This window comes from Cuculus canorus, chromosome 1, assembly GCF_017976375.1.
Source record: "Cuculus canorus isolate bCucCan1 chromosome 1, bCucCan1.pri, whole genome shotgun sequence".
In the NCBI taxonomy this organism is placed as follows: domain Eukaryota; kingdom Metazoa; phylum Chordata; class Aves; order Cuculiformes; family Cuculidae; genus Cuculus; species Cuculus canorus.
Window position 1 is genome coordinate 171,180,179 of NC_071401.1, and position 24,602 is coordinate 171,204,780.

Consider the following 24,602-nt stretch of genomic DNA (forward strand, 5'->3'; position numbering starts at 1 on the left):
ATTGTTCTTAATAATAAACATTTTAAAGGTAAATTCGCTGCTTTAACTCATTTTGCTTCAAAAATCTAAAACACATGCATGAGCTTAGATGTCACATACAGTGTTAGCCAGGTACAGTGGCAGAGGTAGAGAATGAAGTCTCTGAATTACCCGATTCAATGATTTTAATGAAGAACCATAATCTTTTCTTTTCACCTGTTCCTTTTCCTCCCTCCCTAAATGGGAATAGAACTCTGTTAGAAATTATGTGGTTTTTTATGTGTTCTTTTGCCAGCACTGTATGTCCATCTGGATTGACCAAGAAAATGCATTTTCACATTCAGTCCAGAGAAGGGAGGTTTCTTGTTTCTGATCTGCAGTTTACTTTTTTTGCTCTTGTTTTTCCAGGATTCAGGACAAGTCATTCCTCTCATTGTGGAAAGCTGTATCAGATTTATCAATTTATATGGTAAGCTCTGAAACGTGCTATGTAATTTCATTATTGCCCTGACTTATGTGTGTATCTTTTACATGATGCATTTATCACCACAGCTTTTTTTTTAAAAACAGAGATTAAAAGCATTTTAAAAACTGGATTTGTTTTTCACCACCGTCTTTCATCTTTGATGCAGGTCTTCAGCATCAGGGAATTTTTAGAGTGTCTGGTTCCCAGGTTGAAGTCAATGACATTAAAAATTCATTTGAGAGAGGTAATTGCATTTTCATTTATTTGAGCACCTTAATATCTGACATTTAAAAATCTTTTAAATTCTAATTACTTTCTTGGCTGTTGAAGCAGTTTGTATGCACTTTGTATACTACTCCTAAAACTTTGAACTGTCATATGCTTAAAGATGAGGTATAATGATGCCACGTATGTGTTTTTCCCCAGTTATATCCTAGGAGGTTGAGATTGTCTTTCATTTTGTTTAGACGAGGCATATGACTCTTGAATCAATTGTAAACGTCACTCTTTTGTTAATGATAAAATGCAAATAATAATTTCTCTATATTTTATTTTAAAGATCCTCAGAAAGGAACGATTATTCGTTTTAATTAGATTCAAGAAACTACTTAATGCAATTTGAGAACCCTGTTACTTGATCTTCTGGAGGATGAGTGCTCAACTTTCTGATCCCTCTGCCAAAGTGGCATCACAATCAATAAGAATATGGGTTGTGAAAGGGTCGTTACACTTTCAACTACTGTTTTTATGCCCAAAGGAAACTTCAGCCCCAGAGGAGGAATTATGGAAAGATACCAGGAAATTAAAACAGCTTTTCGAGCATGAGTGGCTTCCAACACCCAGCCTAGGATTCCTACTCTGCTAGGGTAGCTAGGATCCAGCCATCCCCTAATTGTGTTCAAACAATGCTAATTACAATTTTTTTTAAATCTTACATTATCTTTCCTTAGGTTTTAGAAGCTGCTTTTCTTAATTTGCAGGAAAACTTTTTGCAGACCAGCTGCTAATGAGAAAACTCTTGGAGCAATAAGTTTTGTGACTAAAAGCATGAAAAATATGCACAGTATTTTTCTCCTCAGGATTAGTTACATATCTTGTTAAACCCAATCTTGTCTTTGACAAGATAGATGGAAGTAGCTGGTTTTACATGCTAAGTGAAGCCACATCTTCCTATTCCTCACATTTTAAATCTGCCTTATTGCTAACAGCTTTACTTAATAAAGATTAAGTCTTTAAAATTATGCATAGTTCAATCATGGCCTTTAGGGTTTCAGTTCCCGTACAGTGTTTCACAAATAAGTTGCACATGTTCCTGAATATTTGAGGTTTTCAGAACGAAGGCAGATTTCCAATTCAAAGAGTTATCTAACCAGACTTGCTATATGTAAGCTTCTAAAGAGCAGTCTGAGAAACCCTTTCCAATTACCAACATTTGGCTTTTTTATTTTGCTGACTGTAAATCATAACATGTCCATAAATATTTAGTGGGAAGTTCAGGCCCTAAGAGATCACTAGGTAATGTAATTCAAAGGAAGCTTTATTTAGGCTGCTGTTTTTAGTTTAATCATAGCCTGGGATTTCCGAATCAGTGTTTATTATCTTACTTGAATGCTTGCATTGCCACCTCCCACACACTAAAAACAAAAAACCCCAAAAATGTCACTCACTTATAAAAATGTTGCATGCAAGAGTGCTCCTGCATGTGTGTTCATTCACTTTATTTACTTTTCAAGGTGAAAATCCTTTGGCAGATGACCAAAGTAACCATGACATTAACTCAGTTGCTGGAGTACTGAAGCTCTATTTCCGAGGGCTGGAAAATCCTGTCTTTCCTAAGGAAAGATTTAATGATCTTATTTCTTGTATCAGTAAGTAGAAATCTATTTCTTTCTCAATAGAATTTTACTTCCATTCATACAGTAGCATCCTGAAAAAAAGAGCTAACTTCACAGATTTTTCTGAGACTATTTTTTTGCCATCTGTAACAGTCTGGGTAGTTATTAGTCATAGTTGCAGCTGTGGTTGTTCCCTTTTTCCAGTGGGATTAATGTACAGTACAACTCTTTGTTTAATAGGGCAGGAAGAATATCTTTCGGTATACAAGAGATGATAGTTAAACACATTATTATTTTTCTCTGTGTACTCAGGCAGACAGAAAGGGGGGAAGTCATGACTCTGCAAACTGGAGTAAGTTACTTTCCACAAAGGTTTTTCATACCCAGCAGCTTAGTGTCAGAGATGATGAATAAGTAACTAACTGCTCAGCATTTTATGGTTCTGGACCTTTATTGTACTCAGCTTCACACCTCCAGTCCAGCTGGCAGAAAAACCCTTTGGTGCAGGAGCAGAGGGGAGCAGCTGAGCACTGTCTGCTGGAGAGCTCGGTTTGCCTTCCAAGACTGAAGCATGACTATGCTGTAATGGGATGCCCAGGAGGAGCATTGCATGGGTCTGTGCGCTGCTGGGGTTTGTAGCCAGACAGAGAGGCTGTAGTAATTTAGGAAGTTCTCAGTGGATGAGTGAATTGCTCTGGAATGCACAAAACCTCCTCCAATTCACAAATCCCTGCAGATGTTGAGGAGGGTGAGACCAAACCAACCACCTAGGCTTGCCGTTCCCTGTGGGTCCATTAGAAATGGTCAGAGGTACTAGCTTTGTGGAAAAATTTCCTCCTTTCAGCTCTTCGTTTGTAATTTGCCTGCTTCGGATGCAAGTAATGAAGGCCAGTCCTTTAGGGATACGGTTGTCTCCAAACTGTGTTATTTTGGCTAAGGGGTCTCAGCCCAGCAGTCAGGACCACAGATCAATGCGTGCAGTGTCCCGGGCTGAACAGGAGATTCTGGCTTTTCTGCTCCCTGCTGGGGCAAGCCAATGCATGTGATTACTTTCCCACATAGAGGGGGTTGCAGTAATTCAGCCTGGAGGTTACAAATACCTGGATTGCTGTCACCAGATGGATGTGCAATATTGTGTGTTTCGCTTTTTGCAGGGGGTTTTGCAGCTGTTTACAGACTTGTTGGTACTGGGGAGTTCTGAAGGACCTCAAAACAACAGTATTAATAGTCTGGTCCCACACAATGGAGGATGCTGAGGGGGGACTTCATCTCTTTAGGAAGCATAGTCATGGTTCTGCCTGATTTCAGATTCAGTGGACTGTGGTGCACAGCCCAGAAAATGTCTGCGAGTCATAGAAATTGAAATCTAAAAAGAGATAATTTTGACTGAGTGATTTTCTACATGACAGGAATGATGGAACTTTACCTTATAATCTTGTGCTGATTTCCATAACTTCTGGGTGAATTAAAGCATGTCTGCTTGAAAAATTTATTGATTTAATGACTTCAGTTGACAGAAAATCTACAGCATTCTTGGATAAGCTGTTCAAGTGATTAATCACTTTCATCATTATACATTTGTACCAGATTTCCTTTTCAAAACTTCTGCTCTCAGATTCTGCCCATTAGGTCTCTTTATGACTTTATTATTTTGACTAAGCATTAACTAAAATAATAGTGATGGTTCTTGTATGTGGACATGGTATTGCACTCTGCTGTGTTTGAAGAACTTCAAATAGAATTGTAAAATACCAAGAATAAGTATTCAGCTTACAGAGATCATACAAGTGAGTGCTTAGGAGATGCAAAAATATTTGCCCGAAACAGCCTTTTAATTGTGCATGATTTCAAAGAGTTTCTGTTCACCATTGAAGCATTTGAAAACAGGATAGGGAGTTTGGAAGGAGAGGTAAGAGTTCAATGGACTGAGAGTGTGTACATGGCATCTGCATGGCAGGAGAAATTCACCAACTCTCAGAGCATCACTGTCTGAGAAGGATCCAATTCAGTCATCCCCAAATGGTCTTTTGTTATCAAGAACTTCAAAAAATATGGCAAAGAATACTTGATCCCTAGCATTAGTCCTCAGTTGCTTTAAAGGCTGTCCAACTATTGCATGTTCAAGGTAGGAGGCAGCGAATTATTTTCTTGCAAAAGAAACTACAGCCTTTTTTGTTAAATAATAGCATCCAGGAGAGCCGAAATCAGTATCAGCCAATAGCCTGGAACAAAGTCATTGCATTTCTCAGCCACATTTTCAAATGGGAAAGAGTTGGTTTCCTGGTTTAGGCTGGCTGTTCTCTCAGGCTGTCATAAGTCTAGATTATCATCCCTACAGCAGCTTGTCAAAACGAGGTGTAATGACTGAGTAGTTTTGCTAGGTTTGACGTCTGCTGTTGCTGTTACAGAAGAAAGTAGAGGATTTTCTTCCTGACAATGTGTTATAGGAGCCTTAGATCTGTTTCTGGCAGGTTTTGGAGGAAGCCGCGGGAGGATGATTTTGTTGTTGTTTGGTTTGGTTTCTGCAAGGTTATCTTTAGGGGTGCTCTGAAATGGCAAGGCAACGCCTTCCCTCAGTGGAAGGAGAAGAGGGGAGTTTGGAATACGGCAGGACAAAAGAGGTTTTCTCTTTGAGCACATTGGGATGCACTTACTTTGTGTTGTCCCAGTGGGAGTTTTGAGTGTGGTGTGAGAAGGGAACAAAACAGCTCTTGTGCCTTGCACCCACAGCCAGCCCCAGAGCAGCACACTAGGAACAGTGTGACCACGTCTTCTGATTATCTGAGAAGCCTAAGATAGAGTGTTTTCACAGCTGTCTATGTGCTTCATTAAGTGGTCCACTGCTTCCAGGGAATAAGATGTTGGGTTGGGTTTTTTTTAAAAAAAAACCAAACAAGCGTTTCAGAATATACTACCTGTTACAGTTTACTTTAAATAGCACCTACGTGTCACGTACTATCTAAACCCCCCAGTCTCAAAGATGCTTCCAGTTGCTACCTTTCAACCTTAATGCTTTGTATACCTTGCAAAAAGGAAGATAGACTAGGCAAGATTTTTCTCCCACTTTAGACTTTGAACCTGTCACTGTTATATGTTTCTTTTTCTGTGCTCACATGGCCTCACATATGAAGTATGTTGGTCTGCATATGAAAGGGAGCAGGGTCAGACTCCCTTTCCTCTGTAAGAACACATTACTGTAACTTCTCTAGATCATAATTGGTATGTAAAATCCAGAAAGCTTTCACATTTTTAATTCAAAGAGTTTAAACACTCTTAATTCATAATGTACTCACTGTCTAATAAATAGTAAGGAAAGGAAAAAACTTAAAGTTGTTTTCAAATTGTTTTTGAAGATAAATGTCAATGAGTTTTTTGTTTTAATTGTTGGCAGAAATGGTTATAAAAGGGGGGAGGGAGAAAGCAAATTCATAAAGTTAATGTTCACATAAAACTGTAAAAGGGCAGAATGTCACACATTTTATATGGAAATGTAACATTGCTAGTGAAAAAACCCTTGAAACTGAAGTACTTAGTTATGGATGTCAAGCATAATTGAGGCTACAGCTGCAAAATGAACCTTTCCTCAGTACAGCCACTGAGGAATTTCTTTGCATTTATGCATACATTTCGAAATGAAATAGAGCGTTGTGATTTAATGCTTTCCGTTTTGCAGTCACAGTGGAAACAGTGCAAAATGACTGCGACTTTTAGGGCAATTTGTATTAATTGGACTCATGAGAACAATGTTACTCTGTTTGGGCTGATGAACTGTTTTAGATAAAATTTGGACCAAATTATGACTTCTCCAGAGCAAGCATGAAAGGTGGGACAGAACATAAATAATCCATCTGATTATGAGCTGTAGTTTTGCATTCTCAGCAAAAGGATTAAGGGGGTGGAGAGGAGGAGAGTTGCACTGCACTTCTTTTCTACCCTTTGTAGCAATAGGTTGGGCCAAACACAAGCAAAGTATTTGTAACAAGAGTTACATGGAGGCAGAGTGTACTAAGGCTGGGCTTAGTGCTGGCCAGAATTCACCTTCAGTGTTGGGAGAGCTGCAGTTCCTCTTCTGGTGTGAATTCTTACACATGTGAATTACAGTTAGCTTTTACGTACATAGCTGTGCAATGCAGCAGCAGACACGTCTCAGCTACCCAGACTGCTTAGTTTCCGCTTGGGTCATTATAATTATTCTTGATTTCATCTCACTCGCCTTAAATTTCTTATACGAAGATGCCAGGATGGGTGAAAACTTACGTATTTTCCCTTCCTGCCAGCAGTGCCTATTTACCTAAAGGCATAAATGTTATGAAAGGAAATTATTGCTTTTGCAGACTATTGGCCATTACTTAAAGAGTAAAAAAAAGTATTCTGAATTGTCAGCTCTCAGAAGTTTCAACAAAATGACAACCATTTCCTTCCTGAAATGACAGTGGAGACTGTTGTGTTTGTCTTCCTGTAAAGCCTTCTTTGATAGATGTGAAAGAGCTGTAAGTGGCATTGCTAAGTTAATATATACATATCTTTGTGTTGGATTGGATTCATCTACTCAAGGGGAAAGAGGCACGAATTGTTAACTTCAGCACTCATACATACTCATGTAGATTACTTGTCAGCTGCAAATTGACCATAAAAATTACATCTGCAAGTGTAACTCAGTCCCATTTGACGTTCAGTGTGTGGGTAAAATACACATTTGGTGTTCACTCTGTTACTAGCAAGTGTTACACCAAGGGGAAGTAGTGAGTGACCCCCACATAGGATACCACGTCAGATTTTATCAAAACTGTGGTCCTAAAAGAGGGAGGTATCTTTCATTACCATTGTTTGCTTTCTTCCTCCTTGTGCTACCTTTGCCTGCGAAATATGTTTAGCATGCACAGCACTGGCTGTTAGTGTTGGACAAGTCATTCATTGCTGACACCAGGTTTCTCCTTGCATATGTTTTGATCAATAATATCTTCCTTCTGCCAAATCTTTACAATTCTTTAGTTACTACTGAGATTGGCCCACAGAGGCTGTCTCGTAACAGAGGATGGTAGAACATACACAATCCAGAACTCATGTTTCTGAGCTCTGACTGCTCCCAGGGTCAATCTTCACCTTATTGGATAACCACATCTCACCACCAGTGCAGGGGACCCCATGTGTAGGACCAAGACCAGCAAAAGTGCAGTGCTGTTGTAGCATTTTTAACTAAACCAGAGTTATAAAGGCATGTAGCTGACCACTTGGCCCAAAATGTTTCAGAACCACCAGCAGTTGCCCACTTGAAGAAGTGTTTTTTTCTCCATCACCAAAGCACTGCATTTATATATGTTAATATTTATTGCCTTTGACATGCTCTACTACTTCAGGATTATTGCTTAATTAAGCTTCAATTTACATCTTCTTAACATTATTTAGGATAAATGTGTCTCTGTCTTCTTTTATAATTTAGTTTTGTTTTATTTGTATTTGGGGGCTTGTCTTACTGTGTTTTCTCCCCTCTCAGATTTCCTTTACTCTTCTGAGGCAGATTGTTCACTTTTTGTCTGTTTCACTTTAGAGTCTGCCTTTGCAAAAACTTCATTGTGAGTCACCAGGTGATTAAAATGTGGTTTTTCTCATGAAAAGTAGGCATTCATTGATTCTGTGTGTCTCTACAGGGGTAACACAGCCTCTCCAGAACAGGTTCCAGTGTTCTTGGAGGCTGAAGATCGCACCTTTTAAGGCTTGAGTAGCTGGGATTTATGCCTATCTTACACTGTTGAGAACTTGTCCTTAGCCTGTGGCTGACAAAGAGGCAGGTAGTTGATAAATAATCCTTTCATTTATGCAATGACATTAGTCTCAACTGGATTCATTCCTCCAGTTCAAGGACAAGGCGTATTTGCAGAGGAGGTCCACAGGAGATCAATAAATAAATATTTTCCAAGATCAATGCAAGATTGCACTCCAGCAGATTTTCTTTTAAAGGTTATCGTCTGCCTCTTTGGAGGATTTTATGAACAGGTTGGACAGATGTCACAGAGATGATTGAGGTGAAGTCAGAAAGTGAGATTGTAGACTTAAATGACCTCTGAAGAATCCTCTGAGCTCTCTGTTTTTCATTTTTTGTAGTAGTTGGGGGAGGTTCCTTAGATCCCAACACCTCTAAAGCCTAGATGCCTAGATAATTTTATTGGATACACAGAAAACCAAGCTCCTTATATTGGTAAGGTGCTTTGCTCCATTATTGTCTGATAAAAGTATATTAATAGTTCTGGGCACAGGTACACAGCTGTTCCGCAGAGTGCTATAGTCATGAAGCCTCAGAACCTGGCCTTTTCCCCTTCTCGTGTTTCACCCACGAATGTCTCCTGTGCTCTGGACTGAACTCTAGGACCACTATGATAGGAGCACAGTGTTCCCACACCAAACTCCTTGTCTATCTGGCAGGAAACTCCTGTGATTGTGGGTTTGACCCCTGTGACTGAGATGGATCTGGAAGGCAGGTGTGTTAGTTTCGGTCTACTCTGAGAACTGGGAACTAGAAAATAATAATCATTTCTATTTGTGATATTTACCTGATGGTAGTCTTGATTTGTTGTTGATATTCATGTGTCCTTCACGCAGCTCTCAGTGTGCTTGGCCTTGCCAGAGGCTTGTCGTGTTGCTTGTGTTTAGGAATGTGAGTCTCATCTTATCATTAAAGTAATGAACCAGTTTTCAAATCCTCTGATTTCTGTTTCTGCTTGGCAGCTAATTGCATTACTAGGACAAGTCATGTAGTACCAACACTTCAGTTTTCTTAGCTGAGAAATGGTTTATACCTCACTGGGTGCAGAGGTGTAGGGATAATTACAGTTCTTGAAAATCAGAGTAATGAAAAGAGGGCTTCCAACAGAAGTGCTGTGAGAGTGGAGACAACCAGCTTTTTGCAGTGTTGAGATTGACAGTAGTTCCTTGCAGCAGTCAGCTTTGTATCCTGCATGGTCATTCTGCCCCAAGGCTCTCTTCAGCAAAGCTGCTGGAAGAAAGTAATGCCTTCTCTTCCCTCTGTATGGGAAGAAGCAGAGCTGCAAATTCTTCTGGCCTGGATGCAGAAAGATCATTCTGTATCCACTCCTTGTTTCCTACATACCCAAACACTCGCACACTGCGTAAGTGCCAGCAGCTATGACATTTGGCTCCTCATTTAAAAGCAGCATGCAAATACATAACATTATGACCTATCTCCTTTAAACCAAATCAGTACTGAGAAAGGAAAACAAGTCTTCTGAAATAACGTGGAAGGCACACGATTTTACTGCTTGGCAGTAGTTTGGGTTTTCAATAAAGGGGCTTTCATAGAAACTGGGACTGGGTTACCAGGAAGGTATTGGAAATATACACACCTCATTCCAGCATGTATAGCTTGTAACTGCTTCAGTATGGAGGTGATCTGATAGTATTTAGTACTGATCACACTCTTGTAGGGCAGCTGGAATAGCTTAACACATGGCCATACAGCCAGACTCTGTGTACCTACTCTGCCGTGTCCATGCTGCGTACTGGAACCAGTTCCTGGCTCATGCATCCTGTGGACCATGTCTAAGAACTGCTTGGAAGAGTTGTAGTTGGCATAGACCACAGGCACTTCGGAGAGTGTTATAGCTACTGTGCCCCATCCTGGTTTAGCTTGCTAGTTTAGACAGAGCTGTCACATCCAGACAAGCAGCACACTGCCGGAAGGAGCCACTGGACTCTCCTAGGAGCCCAGCCAGTGCATTTCTCTGCAGTGATTTGAGTTCAGCGATAACTGAACGTGGTCCAGGGACAGTTTCCAGAACTGATCTGCAGCACAAGGAGTTAGCCAGGAAAGGCTTAAATGCAGAAGGCAAAGTCCTGGTGCTGTGTCACGGCTTTCCTCCAGCTTCCCACATCCAGCACATAGGTGGAAAGGATGGAGAGAAGCTGTGCCACAGCACCACACTCCAGTGTTGCAGAGGTGGGAGTGTTGACAGATGTAACCAAAGCACCTTTAGATCTGCCTCCCTGAGCTCCACGCTGTAGAAAATCCACCTGTGCACACAAACACACAGGCTCGAAACCACCCAGACCTACAACTCTGTGTACAAAGACTCAGACACGGGCTTGTCGGGTGGGAGGTCAGCTGAGCTGGAGACTCATAAGGCACAACTAGCTCTAATGACAGCTGTTTTCGTTGGAAGATCAGGAACTGATGATAGAGTCAGGCTCCTTCTACTTAGTTTTGGAGAGTTGCTTAGTTTAGGTGGAGAAAAGCCTTGCACAAAAAATTATGTTGTGGACTGTGCAAACAGCAGTGTGGCACTACAGTGTAGCAGTGGGGGTATGTAGCAGTGGCATCTCCAAGATGTGGTATGCCCTGGAAGGGGAGAGGAGAGCTGTGGCTGCTCTGCAGATCTCACTGTGCATGAAGCTCTTGGGCTTAGCACATCCCTGCCATGATTGTTAGCCAATGACCAGGAATATTTCTTCTTGATTCATGCAGTCGCAGTTCAACAGAAACATAAAAGTAAGTTTCAAGTCCCCTACTCCACTAAAGAAAGTGTAAAGTCTTGAACTGATTTTCAGCTAGAGTTTGGGTTCAGTGTGACTCATTAGGTTATAAATTCTACAACTTGTCAGCAGTCTTTTTTCTACCAGCTCTGCAGTAGTCAGTGCCATCTCACCAGAGACACCATTCTAGCCTTCAGTTGCTCTGCTAGGGAATAGGATTTTACCTCCTGCAGGAGTTTCACTTTTTTGCTCCCATAGTGAATACTACAATGCAAATGGGCGTCTTCATGCAAGCAGCGGTAGGCTGTTCTCCTGCAGAAACTCTCAAGGAGCCAAGCTTCACCCCATCCCGAAATATTCTGTTCCCCAACACACTAGTGGTGCTGAGCCAGTGGGATCTCCATAAATGCAGGTTGGGGAACAGGTTGTCCCCCTTATTTTACTATCTTGGCATTTCCTAATGAAGTAAACAGAAGTCTCATGGCCAACGTGCTCTGCTTATGCTTGGTTCTTGGTACCAGAATACTAACCAGTAGGCACCAGTTGTTGATCATAGGAATGTGAGTCAATATGTTTTGTGTCTACAAATAAATGCTGATTGGTAGAAATGGCCATACCAAAGAGCAGAAATAAATGCCAGGAACTCTGTTTACAGTTAGTGTGTTTTTATGTAAGTAATTACTTTAAATGTGTGAGGCTAAATATCACATTTTGTGGTACAAATGGCTTTGCCAGATTGGAATCATCTCCTGTTTCTCACTTCCAAATTTTTATCTGTCTATTTCAGCGCCAGTGGACAGTATTTCTCTTGTAATCTGCTAAGATTTCCCCGAGATGTTTTTAATTGCAGCATCCTTTCCTGGTTGACATAAAAAGCATTACTAAAATTTTAGGTTGTTTCTGTCATTTACACAGAAAACACATTGAGTAAAAAATTGAGATATTACTTGTTTTGAAAAACAACTTATTCTTTTATCCCATCACTGCCATAATTGGATGGAGCCACATAATCTTTCTGACCAACACAGAAGATAATGCATCCTTGTTATAAGACATTAGGAACTGATGCTTTTATTAAGCTGACCTTGTTTCTTCCTCTTCAGAAGAATTTTGGTGCTATAAAATCATTTGGGAAAATATATGTAATCTTTGTGTTTGTTGCTCACCTGTTATAAAACATAAGATCTTTCTACTATTTTGCCACTAAGAGTGTTATAGCTGGACATTTGATGAGAAAACTCATTAGAGAAGCTTGGTGATTGAAATATTATATCTGAGATGAACATTCAAATAAAGAGAATTAATTTGAATTTGATGGCAAATCTCTCTCCTCGGTTCCTTGGATTTATGTACTGATACTGTGGTTTTGTGAGCTGTCTAGCTCAGTAGGTGGCACAGGGTTTGACTTCGGTAGATTCATGACTTCTTATGTTTAAAGATATTACTTTTGAACTGTGTGGGTTTAGTGAGAGTGAGAAGAACTGTTAGATCTTGGGTTTGTAATAGGCCAAAATGAGAAGATACAGGCTAGGGACATGTGGTGGTGAAGAGTCAAAGTGGATTGAACTGATTGAATGCTACTCTAAACCATTGTATGAAAGAGAATTTAAAATACTTTTATCTATTTGCAGGAATAGACAATCTCTGTGAGAGGGCTCTTCACATCCGCAAACTCCTCCTTACTTTGCCCAGGTCGGTTCTTATAGTGATGAGATACCTCTTCGCCTTTCTCAACCAGTAAGTGCTTTATAATTCCCCTTCCTCTGCTGATATTGGAGTTCTTTGTGTTTACTCATATTGTATGTAAAATTTACACTTCAGCTCCATTTAACACAAAAGATGAGCTAATTGGCAGTGAAAATAGAAGGAAACAGTTTTCATTCGAAGTAAAATTCCACTTGTCCAAAACTGAGCAAGGTTGTAATAAGACAGGTTGAAGTGTTGTCTGAAATAGTGCAGGCTACAGCCTTAAAACTGGTTGCAAAATAAGCTGATAAGAAAAATAACAAATACAAACTGTAATTACATTAAAAATAATTTATGTCATTTAAAACTGGAAGATTTTTTTCCATATCTCAAGCTGGTTGTGATCTCCTGATGGGAAAAATTAACAGTATGTAGAAGCAGCACAGCCTTCACGGTCCTTCACAGCCCTCTTGGGTTTTGCTGACCCCAGTATTTTCAGTGCAAATTTTCTTTTGTGCACTTGGCCCTGATTCTAGCTTTTTTTTTTCCTTCTGCCATATTGTCTGTTTCCTGGTATACCTATTTTCATATTGCCCTTTTCCTCTTTTTTTCCTGAGTTTGTCCTCCGCAGATTCAGTCTTTGACCTTCCCCATTTCATCCATCCGTCTGTTCATATAGAAACAGGGTCTTTGCAGCCAGGGTATGCGTGCATGCCTGTATTCTCAAATGTTCCTGTTTCCTTTCTTCTAGTAATTTCTGAACCACTTTCAAGCAATATTTAAAAGTGAGGCAGAGATCTAAAGTTTGTTGAAATAACCATTCATTGAAAACATGAATTCATCCCTCTAGTGACCCTGTGTAAATATGTCATAGGCTTATATCACAGCTTCTTTTCTACTTAGACATATGGATTGGCCAGAGTTATAAGAGTTTGTACTTGTTACATGGTCGTGTTAGCTGCATCTGTTCTCTCCACAGGAATGCAGTTCAGAAAGCAGGCTAAATCTTACATGCCTCCAAACTGCTCCTGTGCATCCACAGGAAGAACACTGCCTTAGTTTGATTTCTGAAAATCCAGTTCTGCTTTTGGCATATGCAGTTAGGCCTGCTTGGCGCCATGAAGTCATCAGACCTCACGGCTTGACCTTACCTGGTCTAGCATCCTGCTCAAAGCTTCTGAAGTTAGACCAAGTTGCTCAATATTTCATCTTGACTTCATGAGCACCAAGTGGAAGGACAATAATAAATTCCCTTGACCTGCTGGCTTTGTTCTTCCTGTATTAGACACAGACACAGGGGTAACTAGCCTCCATTGCTGGAAGACACACTGCTGAATCACATCCAACTTCTTGTCCAAGAAGTGCTTTTCCCAGTGCTTTTCCTAAGAGCTGATACCTAACAGTCTGCTCCAGACTGTAACAATACATTGGATTGTTTCCCTTCTCTTAATTAAATGTCAAGGAGAACAGGAATTCTCTGAGTTGTGATGGAAAAAAAAGTTTCTCCAGCTTTCAGAATAAGGTTAGTTGCAGTGGAAAAGTCAATTCTTCTTGTTTTTTTTCTGTTATAACAGCCTTTCACAGTACAGTGATGAAAACATGATGGATCCGTACAACCTGGCTATTTGTTTTGGGCCAACCCTGATGCCTGTTCCAGACATACAAGACCAGGTGTCTTGTCAGGCACACGTGAATGAGATAATCAAAACCATCATCATCCATCATGAGGCTATTTTTCCAGATGCTAAAGAACTTGATGGCCCAGTGTATGAGAAATGCATGGCTGGAGATGACTACTGGTAAGTCAGAATATTAGTGTTCCATCTTCTTAACAAAAGCATTAAGTTGGTTGTCTGGATAACTCCCATGATACAAAATTGCTTTCACATACAATAGTGAGTATGAAGATAAATGAGAGCATTTGTGTTCATATAGGAAAGCAGTAGCTGTAAAAAAAGCATGAAACAAAGGCAATTACGATAAGGTTTCCTTAAAACATTTTGTGGAGGAAGCTACCCTTATGTTCAGCCCGACATGGCCAGAATTCCAGGTACACTGTTCAGAGCGCGCAGCCAGTTAGGAAACTGGCTCTCTAGCTATGAACCACCTTAACAAATGTCAGCTTATGATGCCTTCCCCCTGCTTCTTGCCTCTCTTAGCAACACACACACACTTTTTATAAATGAAAAGATTCAAAGGCTCTGGGAGCTTCTTAATAACAGAAGGTGTTTGAAGGAGAGTTGTGTAGACTTCCATTAATCGTGTATTCGTAGTACATTACGCGAATTGTGTTGCACATAACTTTATAACATCCTAAGAATAATTTTAAATAATCACTAGGGCGGAATATTTTTTTATATGTGTCAAAGGCATCAGTTACCCCCAGTGGACGAGGAAAGAAAGGGGCTGGAGTTTAATGCCCTCTAACGCAACCTTTTCATGCTGTGGTTTCTCTCTGTGCTTAACCTTTTGTTTCCCTTCAGTGACAGCCCGTACAGCGAACATGGTACATTGGAGGAAGTGGACCAGGATGCTAGCACAGAGCCCCATACCAGTGAAGATGGTATGTCTGCTACACTACTGTGCCTTTGATAGGAATAAGTTTTACAGGTGTTTCATGCGGGAGACCGTCTTCCTTATCTGATTGTCTTATTTGAAAGAAAAGGATTTCAGTCCTGGTGTTCTGTAGCAAAGCCGGCATCCTTAATCTCTGTTTGTGTGCTTTTTCACTTTGATTCATCTGTGTTTGACCAGCTGTTTCCTTGTTCTCTCCTGGTTTGTCCAGTCACAGGAAGGGCAAGAGAGAAACTCTTGGTCAGCACATATTATTTTCTGATATAATGTTATGTTTCTAGAGACTCTTTATCTTTTGTCTGCAAAAGCTATACTTACCAAAAGCGCGTCTTAAAATATTTCAACTAAGGGATGTTTGCCATTCAGTGGGCTCTATTTTGACATGAATTTAACAGCTGTTCCGTCTAAAGGATTTATAACTACTGAAAAACACGTGTAGCCCCCACAGTGAAACAATAGTCATTCACTGTAAATATTAATCACATATACTCTCACAGTTCTGGATATGATAGATACCCATGAAAAGTTTGATGTATCTCTGTTATGTCGGTTCTTTTTAGCCGGGTTTTCCTAAAGGTATAATTTGACTGTGACATATTTCAGTTGGACCATCCTTCAGATATCCCTCCCAGTAACTTCTGCCCAGTTTTAAGCAAATGTAACAGATGGAAAGAGGTGTCAAAATGTTAAGTAACTACCATTTTCCTGATAATTAGTAGACAGTTAGAGGTGAAAGATTCAAAATAATGGTCCCTGTAGAGAAAAGCTGCAGTGTGAGCTCACTGCATATCTGGCCAGCAGGCAACCCAGACAGAGCAACCAACACACATGCGCTTAGCACCAGCAGGAACAAAAGCTGCCCCTTGTCTATCTCAGAGGATTTGTGGAAAGAGGAAGAGGAAGAGACAGAAGACAGGGAGCAGGGAAAGGGGAGGAAAGGGCCTACAGCAGAAATTTAATATTTTTTTTAAAGGATGTCATAAGGGATGCTGGTTAGGAGCTGGGACAATTGCCATAGGGAAGAGGAACAGGAAGGTGTATCTGTAGGAAACCTGCACATACAGCAGAATAATGCACACAGAATAATGTAAACAACAGTTCCACTTTAGCTGTACCCATCTGCTTTGTCACGTAGACAAGCAGTCAGTGACACATTGCCTGTTTCTTCCCCTTTGCTGCAGTGAGGAGGGGCAGGCAGAGTCTGTCAGTGCAGCTGTTTGGAGAGGACAGACAGTTGGGTGGGCAGACATCACAGAAGAGGGGAGAAAACTGATCACAGGAGAGAAGTCGATGTTAATCTTCTGCCTAGGGTGTAAACTTATGCCTGCACCTGCAGTAGGGAATACTTAACAGTTTTACAAGACAGCCTGTACGTGAGTTCTCTTGACCAGCTCTATAAAGCTTAAGCCATTATCTTTCTACAACATGGTTTTGCTAAATGGTGTTAAGCAAATTCGTAGTTGCATTTATTTTTCCAAGACAGTGTAGCTATACTTTATAAGAGCTCCTTCTTCCGCTGGAGGTATGAAGCAAGAGTGGAAGCTGAAGAAGTCTGTCTGTCTCTCATTTAGATCACAAGTGAAGTAGTGAAATGCAGATGACACACCAGTTCCATATATTTGGGCCAACTTTGAGGTCCTGTGACCAAACTGAGAGATAAAGGCTTGAGTGGACATGGAAAAGAAGTGCATCTTTTCAGCAGCAATCAAAAGCACTTACTTGAAAACCATGCCTAGGAAGGTTTGAAACATGTCAGGATCCAGAGGAGCAGGACCATGGCATTGAATAGTGCATCATCTGTGCCTCAAGAATCCTAGGCTCTGCCCCACAGCCCTGTTGTTACAATACCAGTTTTACATTCCTGTTGTGGTGCTGCCTGTGTTACAACTGTGTCATTGGTGGAGACAAACACTGAAGAAAAGAGGTGTCAACAGGACAGAGTTCTTTTAAAAGATTTAACTGCTCAAGACATGGCTTTTTGTTCACCAGATCGGCCAGCAATTTCATTCTAGTTGCCCCACCACACTTATTGATTAATTCAATGCTGAAAAAAAGCAGACATTTGTGGTTTTGTTAGCACAAAAATATTTGTAATCTAGGGAAATACTGCTGCAAAGATAAAAGATTAGCAAGGCTGGATTGCGTAAAAAACAGTGTTAGCCTTTGGTTCCCAGCCTGCAAGCTCTAACCCATTTTTCTTCATGGATACAGCTTTCCATTATAATATTAGCATATTTTTCTAATATAAGTTGCAGGCCTTAAATTAAATGCATTCAGCATCTCTTTGCCTATACATTCACGTGTTTGTCTATGGACAATTCCTTTGGTAAAGCATTCTTCATACTAAATATGAGAGTACGTGAGAATTTTTCAGTTTGCACATCAGAGTTCATGAGAGTCACTGATGGACCTATGGTGGACTCTCCACTGAAGAGTCAGAGTACTTTGGGGGTTTAATGTGATTGATTCATTGATTATAAGCTAAGTGCATCACTGACAGCTGTATGTGGAGAGGGAGAAACAGAGTCATAGCATGGTTGCTGTATTGATCAGGCACGTGGTACTTATTTCTCTGTATTAGGAGATGGAAGAAGCAGATGTTATAAATATAATTCTATTTGAATGTTGAAAATCTGGTTTGTGTTATGCTAAAATGTTGTATACATACACAAGACCAAGAAGCTAATTCCATAGGAATTACAGAGTTATTGAAAGATAATCCAGAGGCTGTGCTAAAAAGCTAAAGGATTTGTTTTCTTACTTCAGTTATTGTTGTTGCAAGAATTACTTGCTGTAGAAAGTTAAACTAGAAGTGAATCTCTCTGTGCCTACTAGAATAAATCCATGTGTAGTGGCTGGCTCAGTTGCACTGGCAATGCTTAATTACAGTTCAAAAAACAATGAGACTTTTTAAAAATTAACAAATCATATCAGCAGATTAAAATCTGGAAGCTTTGCCATAAGAAGGCTGGAAATTATAATTAAGCATATAAATACCTTATAAATGCTTAATTTTAAGCATATAAATTACCTGTTTTTCTCAAGGTTACTAGTGTTCATACGTTTCTGCTGATCGCTGGAAAGGGAAGAGGGAAGGAGAAGGGGATGCATTTTACTGTAGTGTTTTCAGTCTTTTTTAAAGGTGCAGAAGGTATCCCTGTTGAGGAAAACACACAAGCTTCTTCTTTCTCCTAAATCTAGAAATGGAATTTAATTTGTGAAGTGAGGAACATTTGTACTCAAGCTGAAGCACAAAAATATGTACCTGTAATTTTGCTGCAGAAAAACCTTTATCCGAAAGTGCCTCTGTAGAAAAGTTTCAAAGGATATTGTTCATGTTTTGCTCAAGCAGATTTAGTGTATGTCCTTTACATTAGGAATTATATTAGGAATTTGGTGGGGATTTTTTATTCTTGTTGGAGGCATATGGGAAAGGATGACTGGGTTTGTTTTTAAAGGAAGTAAGAGAGAATTTCCTGAGGAAGTTAAACAGATTAGTTTCTCCTGGGAAAATATACATACAATTAATATACTGTTCATAGGTATCTCTTAAACATAGAGCAAGAATTGAGGTGATAGTTCTACTAGAAACAAAAATTATGAGGACAGGTATGCCTGTGAGTTACTGCTGTATCCGCAACACAGTAATTTTCCTGCTTTTCTGTAGTGCATGCTGTTATCAACAGTTTGCTAAAATCTCTTCTGTCAACACCTTGCAGCTCTCTTCTGTCAACACTTCGCAACATTTCATTGCTTTTGCTGTTCCCCAGTCTGTTGAGAACAGTCTGAGAAATGCTCTCCTGAAGAAAGGACTTTGAAATAGCAAAGCTTCTGTTTTCTGATGGGGTGCAGATAAACACATCTGCATCTTCCCGGGGATTTCAAGAACATACTCTGTTCCCAGCGGCCAGGGTACATCTGGGAAACTGAAGAGCAGAGCAACAACAACCCCCTAGAAAAAGTGTAGGAGATGGTCTCTCTTTTCCTTAGCTCCATGTGCCCTGAGACACAGAGGGCAGTGCCATCACCTCTGTAGGGAGGTCAGTACTGTGTCTGCCACTCCAATCACAAAACTAAAATCAGCACTTAGGTTATCTCTGTCCTTTCTGCTCTCCCAAGCTTTGAATCTGGACAGCTCTACTTGGCATCAAACACTGATTTTTAAGCACACTGCAACACAACATGTCATTGAACGACAGCAGTAATCATAACAAACTTCGGGGGTCATAAGTAAAAATTGAGAACAGAGATGGATGATTAACAGGGTCCCTAAAGCTTTTCCCACAATTCTTCACTTTGTCCTAATTTTTCACTTCCATATCATTGCCTGAGTCACTAGAGATGATAGCTAGTGAGATCATATATGTCAGCAAATACTCCTTGTGAAAGTAGGTGAATGCCCCCAGGTATGGACAGAGCACTGCAATTACGTTTCCCTCCAAGCTGTCAATTTTACTGTTAGACATTCAGGACCACACGGAATTTGAGTTACAGATCCCAAATTTAGCTTTCATTGCCTTTGCTTTTCTGGAAATGCTTCTCTGTCATTCAGTAACCTTGATATTAAATGGCTTAGCTTTTCAAAATGCATTTATTTCTAGGAGTAACTGCCATGGTACTTTGGTTTTAACTATTAAGGCTTGACCTGTAACAAGGTGAACTACTGTTTAAGTACAGTATCAGTACTGTTTGCTGTAGGAAAGTTCTCTCCTTGTAAAAGCAACATTAAAGCAAAGAAAATGCCCCTTTCAGAACAGTAAAACCTGTCTGAACTTGGTTTTGGTTTTATTAGGAAAACTGTACGAGATCTGCTGGGTGCTCCTCCCTGAGGAAATGGGATTTGTTACCTAGGCAATCTAACAAATGTGTCTCAAAAGTCACATCCATTATGAGCACATTACCAATTCATACGGCTGGTTCCAGTGGGACAGCTTCCTTCAGACCTCTGCAAATGTATTTGAGTCTTGAGAGTGATGGAAGGATACAGATTCCCACCATGTACCACATTTAGATTAGTGTAAATCCACTGAGGGAGATAGAACTATTTATAATTTAGTCCATTAATTTGTAAATAAAAGGCCTGTATACTCAAATTCAGGATACTATATGGTCCATTGAAATTAGCAGAGAAACAGGAAATCCCATAACTAATCAGTGTAGGGATTTATCACTCAGTCTAGTACTCAAGACCATTGTCAGTTAACTTCGGAGAACCTCAAAGGAAAATATGTTAAGAAAATGTGGGGGTTTCTTACTGTAAAGGTTTATTTGTTTAGTTGGGGGTGTTTTTGCATTATAAAGTATTATCTGTTAGTGAGCGACTGGCTCGCTGAAACCTGGGAGCTTTTGCTTCTGAATTTTTAACGTGTTCTACCATAACCCGTAACTCACCTGCAGTCTAAGGACAGTGTGCTCATACAAACGAATGCTCCTTTTCAATGCTACCCGATCCCAGTAACACCTTCTTATAGTGAATTCCACAAGCAACACACGGGAGATGTGTGAAAACAGGGTTCTTTTGTCAGTGTTGCATTATTGCCATTTGATTTACTATTGCCCTCTTAAACATGATGCAAGGTAAACCATTAGGTTTGATTTTGTTTCTTTTCACTTGGCAGTAGTGTCTTTCCATGCCTATTGTCACACCTGTACTTTCTATTAGAGTTTTACTGTAGATGGAGTATCTTGAAACGGAAACAAGGTTGTATATTAGAATGTATCATTGATATATAGACCAGCACTAAAGGTTTCCCAGTTTTCAAGAATGTTTCTTTCTATGTCATCTTTATATTTTCTTTGCTTAAAAACATAAAACCAAGAAACCTATTGCCCACCCACCAAGGATTGCCTTCCGGAGACCCATCCAGTAGTGATGCATCTTCAGGAATTAATACTGTTATTCCTAGATGGTGATTTGTATTTATCTAATCACAGTAATTTCTGCCAGCGTACACTATTTTTGTGTTTGTGAGTTCTGCATCCCACCGTATGCCATCTCTGGGAAGTTTTTGAATGTCTCATTCCTAAACACTGCAGTTTTGTCACTGATGGGAGCTTTTAGCGTGACTACGGATGCAGCAAACCACAAGGCAGCAGTCTGCAGGCTGGGCAAGTTATTAAAAAAAAAAAAAAAGCTGCAAATTATAACCTCAATAAAGGTGCTGTCATTATGTTTCCGTGATGCAGAATGAAGTTAATTTTAAAAAGACATTCCTGTGCAAAATGTTGTTGTAGAGGGACAGTGGCTTTTATTACCAGTCTGGTTCTTTGGGGAATTACAACCTCAGCGATTTTAATTTGCACCAGACAGAAAGTTGCTATGCTAGTCATTAGCCCAGATGTTAATTTCCATCTAAATGTTGCTTTAATTATGTAAGGAAATTTGTCATTTCAGGAACTCCAAGTTATTGGAATCAACAAAGAATGTGATTTTGAAACCTGTGTTTTGCAGGTTTTTCTTTATGTTTTAGGACTGTGACGATAAATTGTAATCTGTTTGAGCTCAGGTGCTTTTGCTTTTGTGCAGAAGAAAGTAGATGTTGTTAAAATCACAGCTGTTTCGCTGATGTCCAGGCATGGCTCCTAAGAAACCTGCAGACAGAAATTCAGCAGGGATCCCTTCCCTGGCATTAGTGAGTTTCCAACCCAAGTACAGGTTACGGGATGGAGTCCATTACCAGCGTAAGGCGCACTGGTGGTTGTTGTAACCAATGATTGACTTCAGAAAATATCAGCTTCCCCTGCAGACCCCACCTGGAGTGCTGCGTTCAGCTGTGAGGAACCCAGTGTGAGAAGGATATGGATCTGTTAGAGTGAGTCCACAGGAAGCCATGAGATGATCAGAGGGCTGGAGCACCTCTGCTATGAGGACAGGCTGAGAGAGTGGGGATTGTTCAGCCTGGAGAAGAGAAGGCTCCAGGCAGACATTACATCAGTCTTCCAGTATCTAAAGAAGACCTACAGGAAAGAGACTTTTTACAAGAGCATGTAGTGACAGGACAAGGAGGAATGATTTTAAACTGAAGGAGGGTAGATTGAGATTAAGGAAGAAATTCTTCACTGTGAGGGTGGTGAGGCACTGGTTGCCCAGATAAGCTGCGGATGCCCCATCCCTGAAAGTGTCTGAGGCCAGGTTGGATGAGGCTTTGAGCAACCTGATCTAGTGGAAGGTGTCCCTGCGTGCGGCAGAGGTGTTGGAACTGGATGATTTTTAAGGTCCCTTCCAACCCAAACCATTCTGTGTTTCTATGTTGGAGCAGGCAGAGCTGCCTTAGTCAACTTCAGGCCACACAGGGACTTCCCCTGGAGAGAAGTCATCCTTAGGCAGTTGGGAGCCATCTGCTTCACTCAAAAGGGGTGTTAAGGAAGCAGATTAAATCTCCAAGTTTTGATGTTACATAAAACACTGGGGTTTCTCTAGGCCTGCACAATTGTCACATAAAAGACAGAGATCTCATTGCCCGGTTAGGCAGAGCATCCCCAATCGTGCACAGGGGAATCCAGTCTTCCTTACCACTGAAAATATTAAAAGCACTTGTTTAATTTTCCTTTCTCACACTGCTTCCTCAGACCTCTGATTATTCATCTGGGTTTGTTCATCTTGTTTTTGGAGGTCTTCATTGCCTCCATCCCCCTCCCCAGCCCAGAAGTAGCCCTTGCAGCCACAGTCAGAGGCCTCTCTGCTGGCAGCAGCTATTGTAACATTTGAGTGTGCTGTTAGGTTTTCTGCAAATTGTGAAGCAGCCCAGATGTTTCACACTTGGGGCACAGACTGATTATGTGTCTTTGTAAGGGACACATTATAACTGCTGCCTGAAGTCTGCCTTAGCTGACCTGATTTCTGTCAGCTCTGCTCAGTGGGAATGAGCACAGAGAAAATGCAATCAGGGGGTTTTATAAAATCAAAATGGGCAGATAAGCTAGTGTAGAATCTGATATCTCTTCTTCTTCCCTCTCTATACAGAGTGTGAGCCCATAGAAGCTATAGCCAAGTTTGACTACGTTGGAAGATCTGCACGAGAACTCTCTTTCAAGAAAGGAGCTTCCCTTCTGCTATATCACCGAGCATCTGAAGACTGGTGGGAAGGACGACACAACGGAATTGATGGCCTTGTCCCTCACCAGTACATAGTGGTGCAGGATATGTAAGCAGTGTCTGGTGTAACTAGGTTCTTGGTGGGTTGTAAAAACACGCTGAAGCAATTAACAAAGTGATTTCCAAATGGGATGGTGGTTTAAAAGCTCAAGATAGATTAAACATTAGCCTTCTGTGCAGGATGCCTCTGTCTTTATTGGCCTGAATCGACAGCTCCTGATCAAAAGCTACTACTAGGCTAAGATACTTTGTTTATGGATATGTTCCCAGTACATTAAGAGATGGATGATGCTGCACCTATTTTAATTTGACTACCTCTTTGTAGCAATTGCTGGCATTTAACTTCAGAATAGCAAGAGCTGGAAAAATGCGGCCCTGAACTCTTCTTTTACGGTATTAGGCATGTGCTTTGCCAAGGAAGACAAAGTTCTTGTTTACAGAAAGGTTAGAGTCAAAGTGTAGAGAGCTCAGTAAACGGAAGGATTATAAGCAATTTTAGGAGCTATGAGAGGCTGTAGTGCATTATAACATGCCTGCTTTTCATAAGAGGATTAAAATCTGGGAGCACCAAGATGCTCTCTGTCACACCTAGTTCACTGAATTCCCATCTCACCGTGTGTGTTCTGTTCAGGGATGATACCTTCTCAGATACACTGAGCCAAAAAGCAGACAGTGAGGCCAGCAGCGGACCCATAACCGAGGACAAGTCATCATCAAAGGACATGAACTCTCCCACGGACTGTCATTCTGACTCGTATTTAGGAAGGTAAGCTTGAGCATAACGTGTTTTCAGTAGTACTGCTCACAGCTCAGGTAGCGCAGCAATTACTTCTGCACATGTTTATGGTGAGTCACTACAACTTGTCCTATAACTGCTTCTTTGTCCGTGCAGGCAAAGAAAGAGATCAGAACCTCCACCTCCTCTAAGACGCCCTGGCAGGAGCAGTGACGGTCACTGCCCAGTACACCCACCTCACCCTCTTTCCAACTCGTCCTTGGAGCTAGGTTCCCCCAACCTGGCAACTCACTGCAGTCCCAGAGCCCTTCTTCAAAATCGCAACCTCAATGCCGACAGCCCTGAAAGAAGACGTAGACCTGGACATGGCAGTCTCACCAACATCAGTAGGCATGATTCTCTAAAGAAGATTGATAGCCCTCCAATTAGAAGATCTACATCATCTGGTCAGTACACGGGTTTCAATGACCATAAACCACTGGACCCAGAGTCCATAGCTCAGGTTTGTGTCTTTTTTATTATATATCCCTCTGATTTTCTGAGGAGCAAGTCTCAGTGAATAGCGTAGTGCACACCTCATACACCAGAAGGAGTATCTGTGCCGGATAATATCCTACTTAGCTTTTTAAACAGAGTGTGTGTGAAAGAAGTTGCATTAAGGAATCTGGGGATAGGAGAAGCGAAAGGAGGAACAGCCATTGCAGTAGCAATAAAAAAATTATTTCTTCTTACACCATAACAAAATTG

General features: G+C 40.7%; 1 protein-coding gene across 2 annotated transcripts in view; it reads left to right on the forward strand.

Annotated features, from left to right (window-relative positions):
• The window catches only part of SRGAP1 (SLIT-ROBO Rho GTPase activating protein 1), a 144,292-nt gene that overhangs the window by 115,104 nt on the left and 4,586 nt on the right, over positions 1–24,602 (forward strand). For both annotated transcript variants that reach the window (XM_054056865.1, XM_054056870.1), the window contains exons 13-21: positions 388–448; positions 612–689; positions 2,179–2,313; positions 12,396–12,501; positions 14,025–14,249; positions 14,934–15,013; positions 22,988–23,168; positions 23,751–23,885; positions 24,012–24,357. In XM_054056865.1, the coding sequence (XP_053912840.1) occupies positions 388–448; positions 612–689; positions 2,179–2,313; positions 12,396–12,501; positions 14,025–14,249; positions 14,934–15,013; positions 22,988–23,168; positions 23,751–23,885; positions 24,012–24,357 (1,347 nt within the window). The remainder of the gene's footprint in view (positions 1–387; positions 449–611; positions 690–2,178; positions 2,314–12,395; positions 12,502–14,024; positions 14,250–14,933; positions 15,014–22,987; positions 23,169–23,750; positions 23,886–24,011; positions 24,358–24,602) is intronic.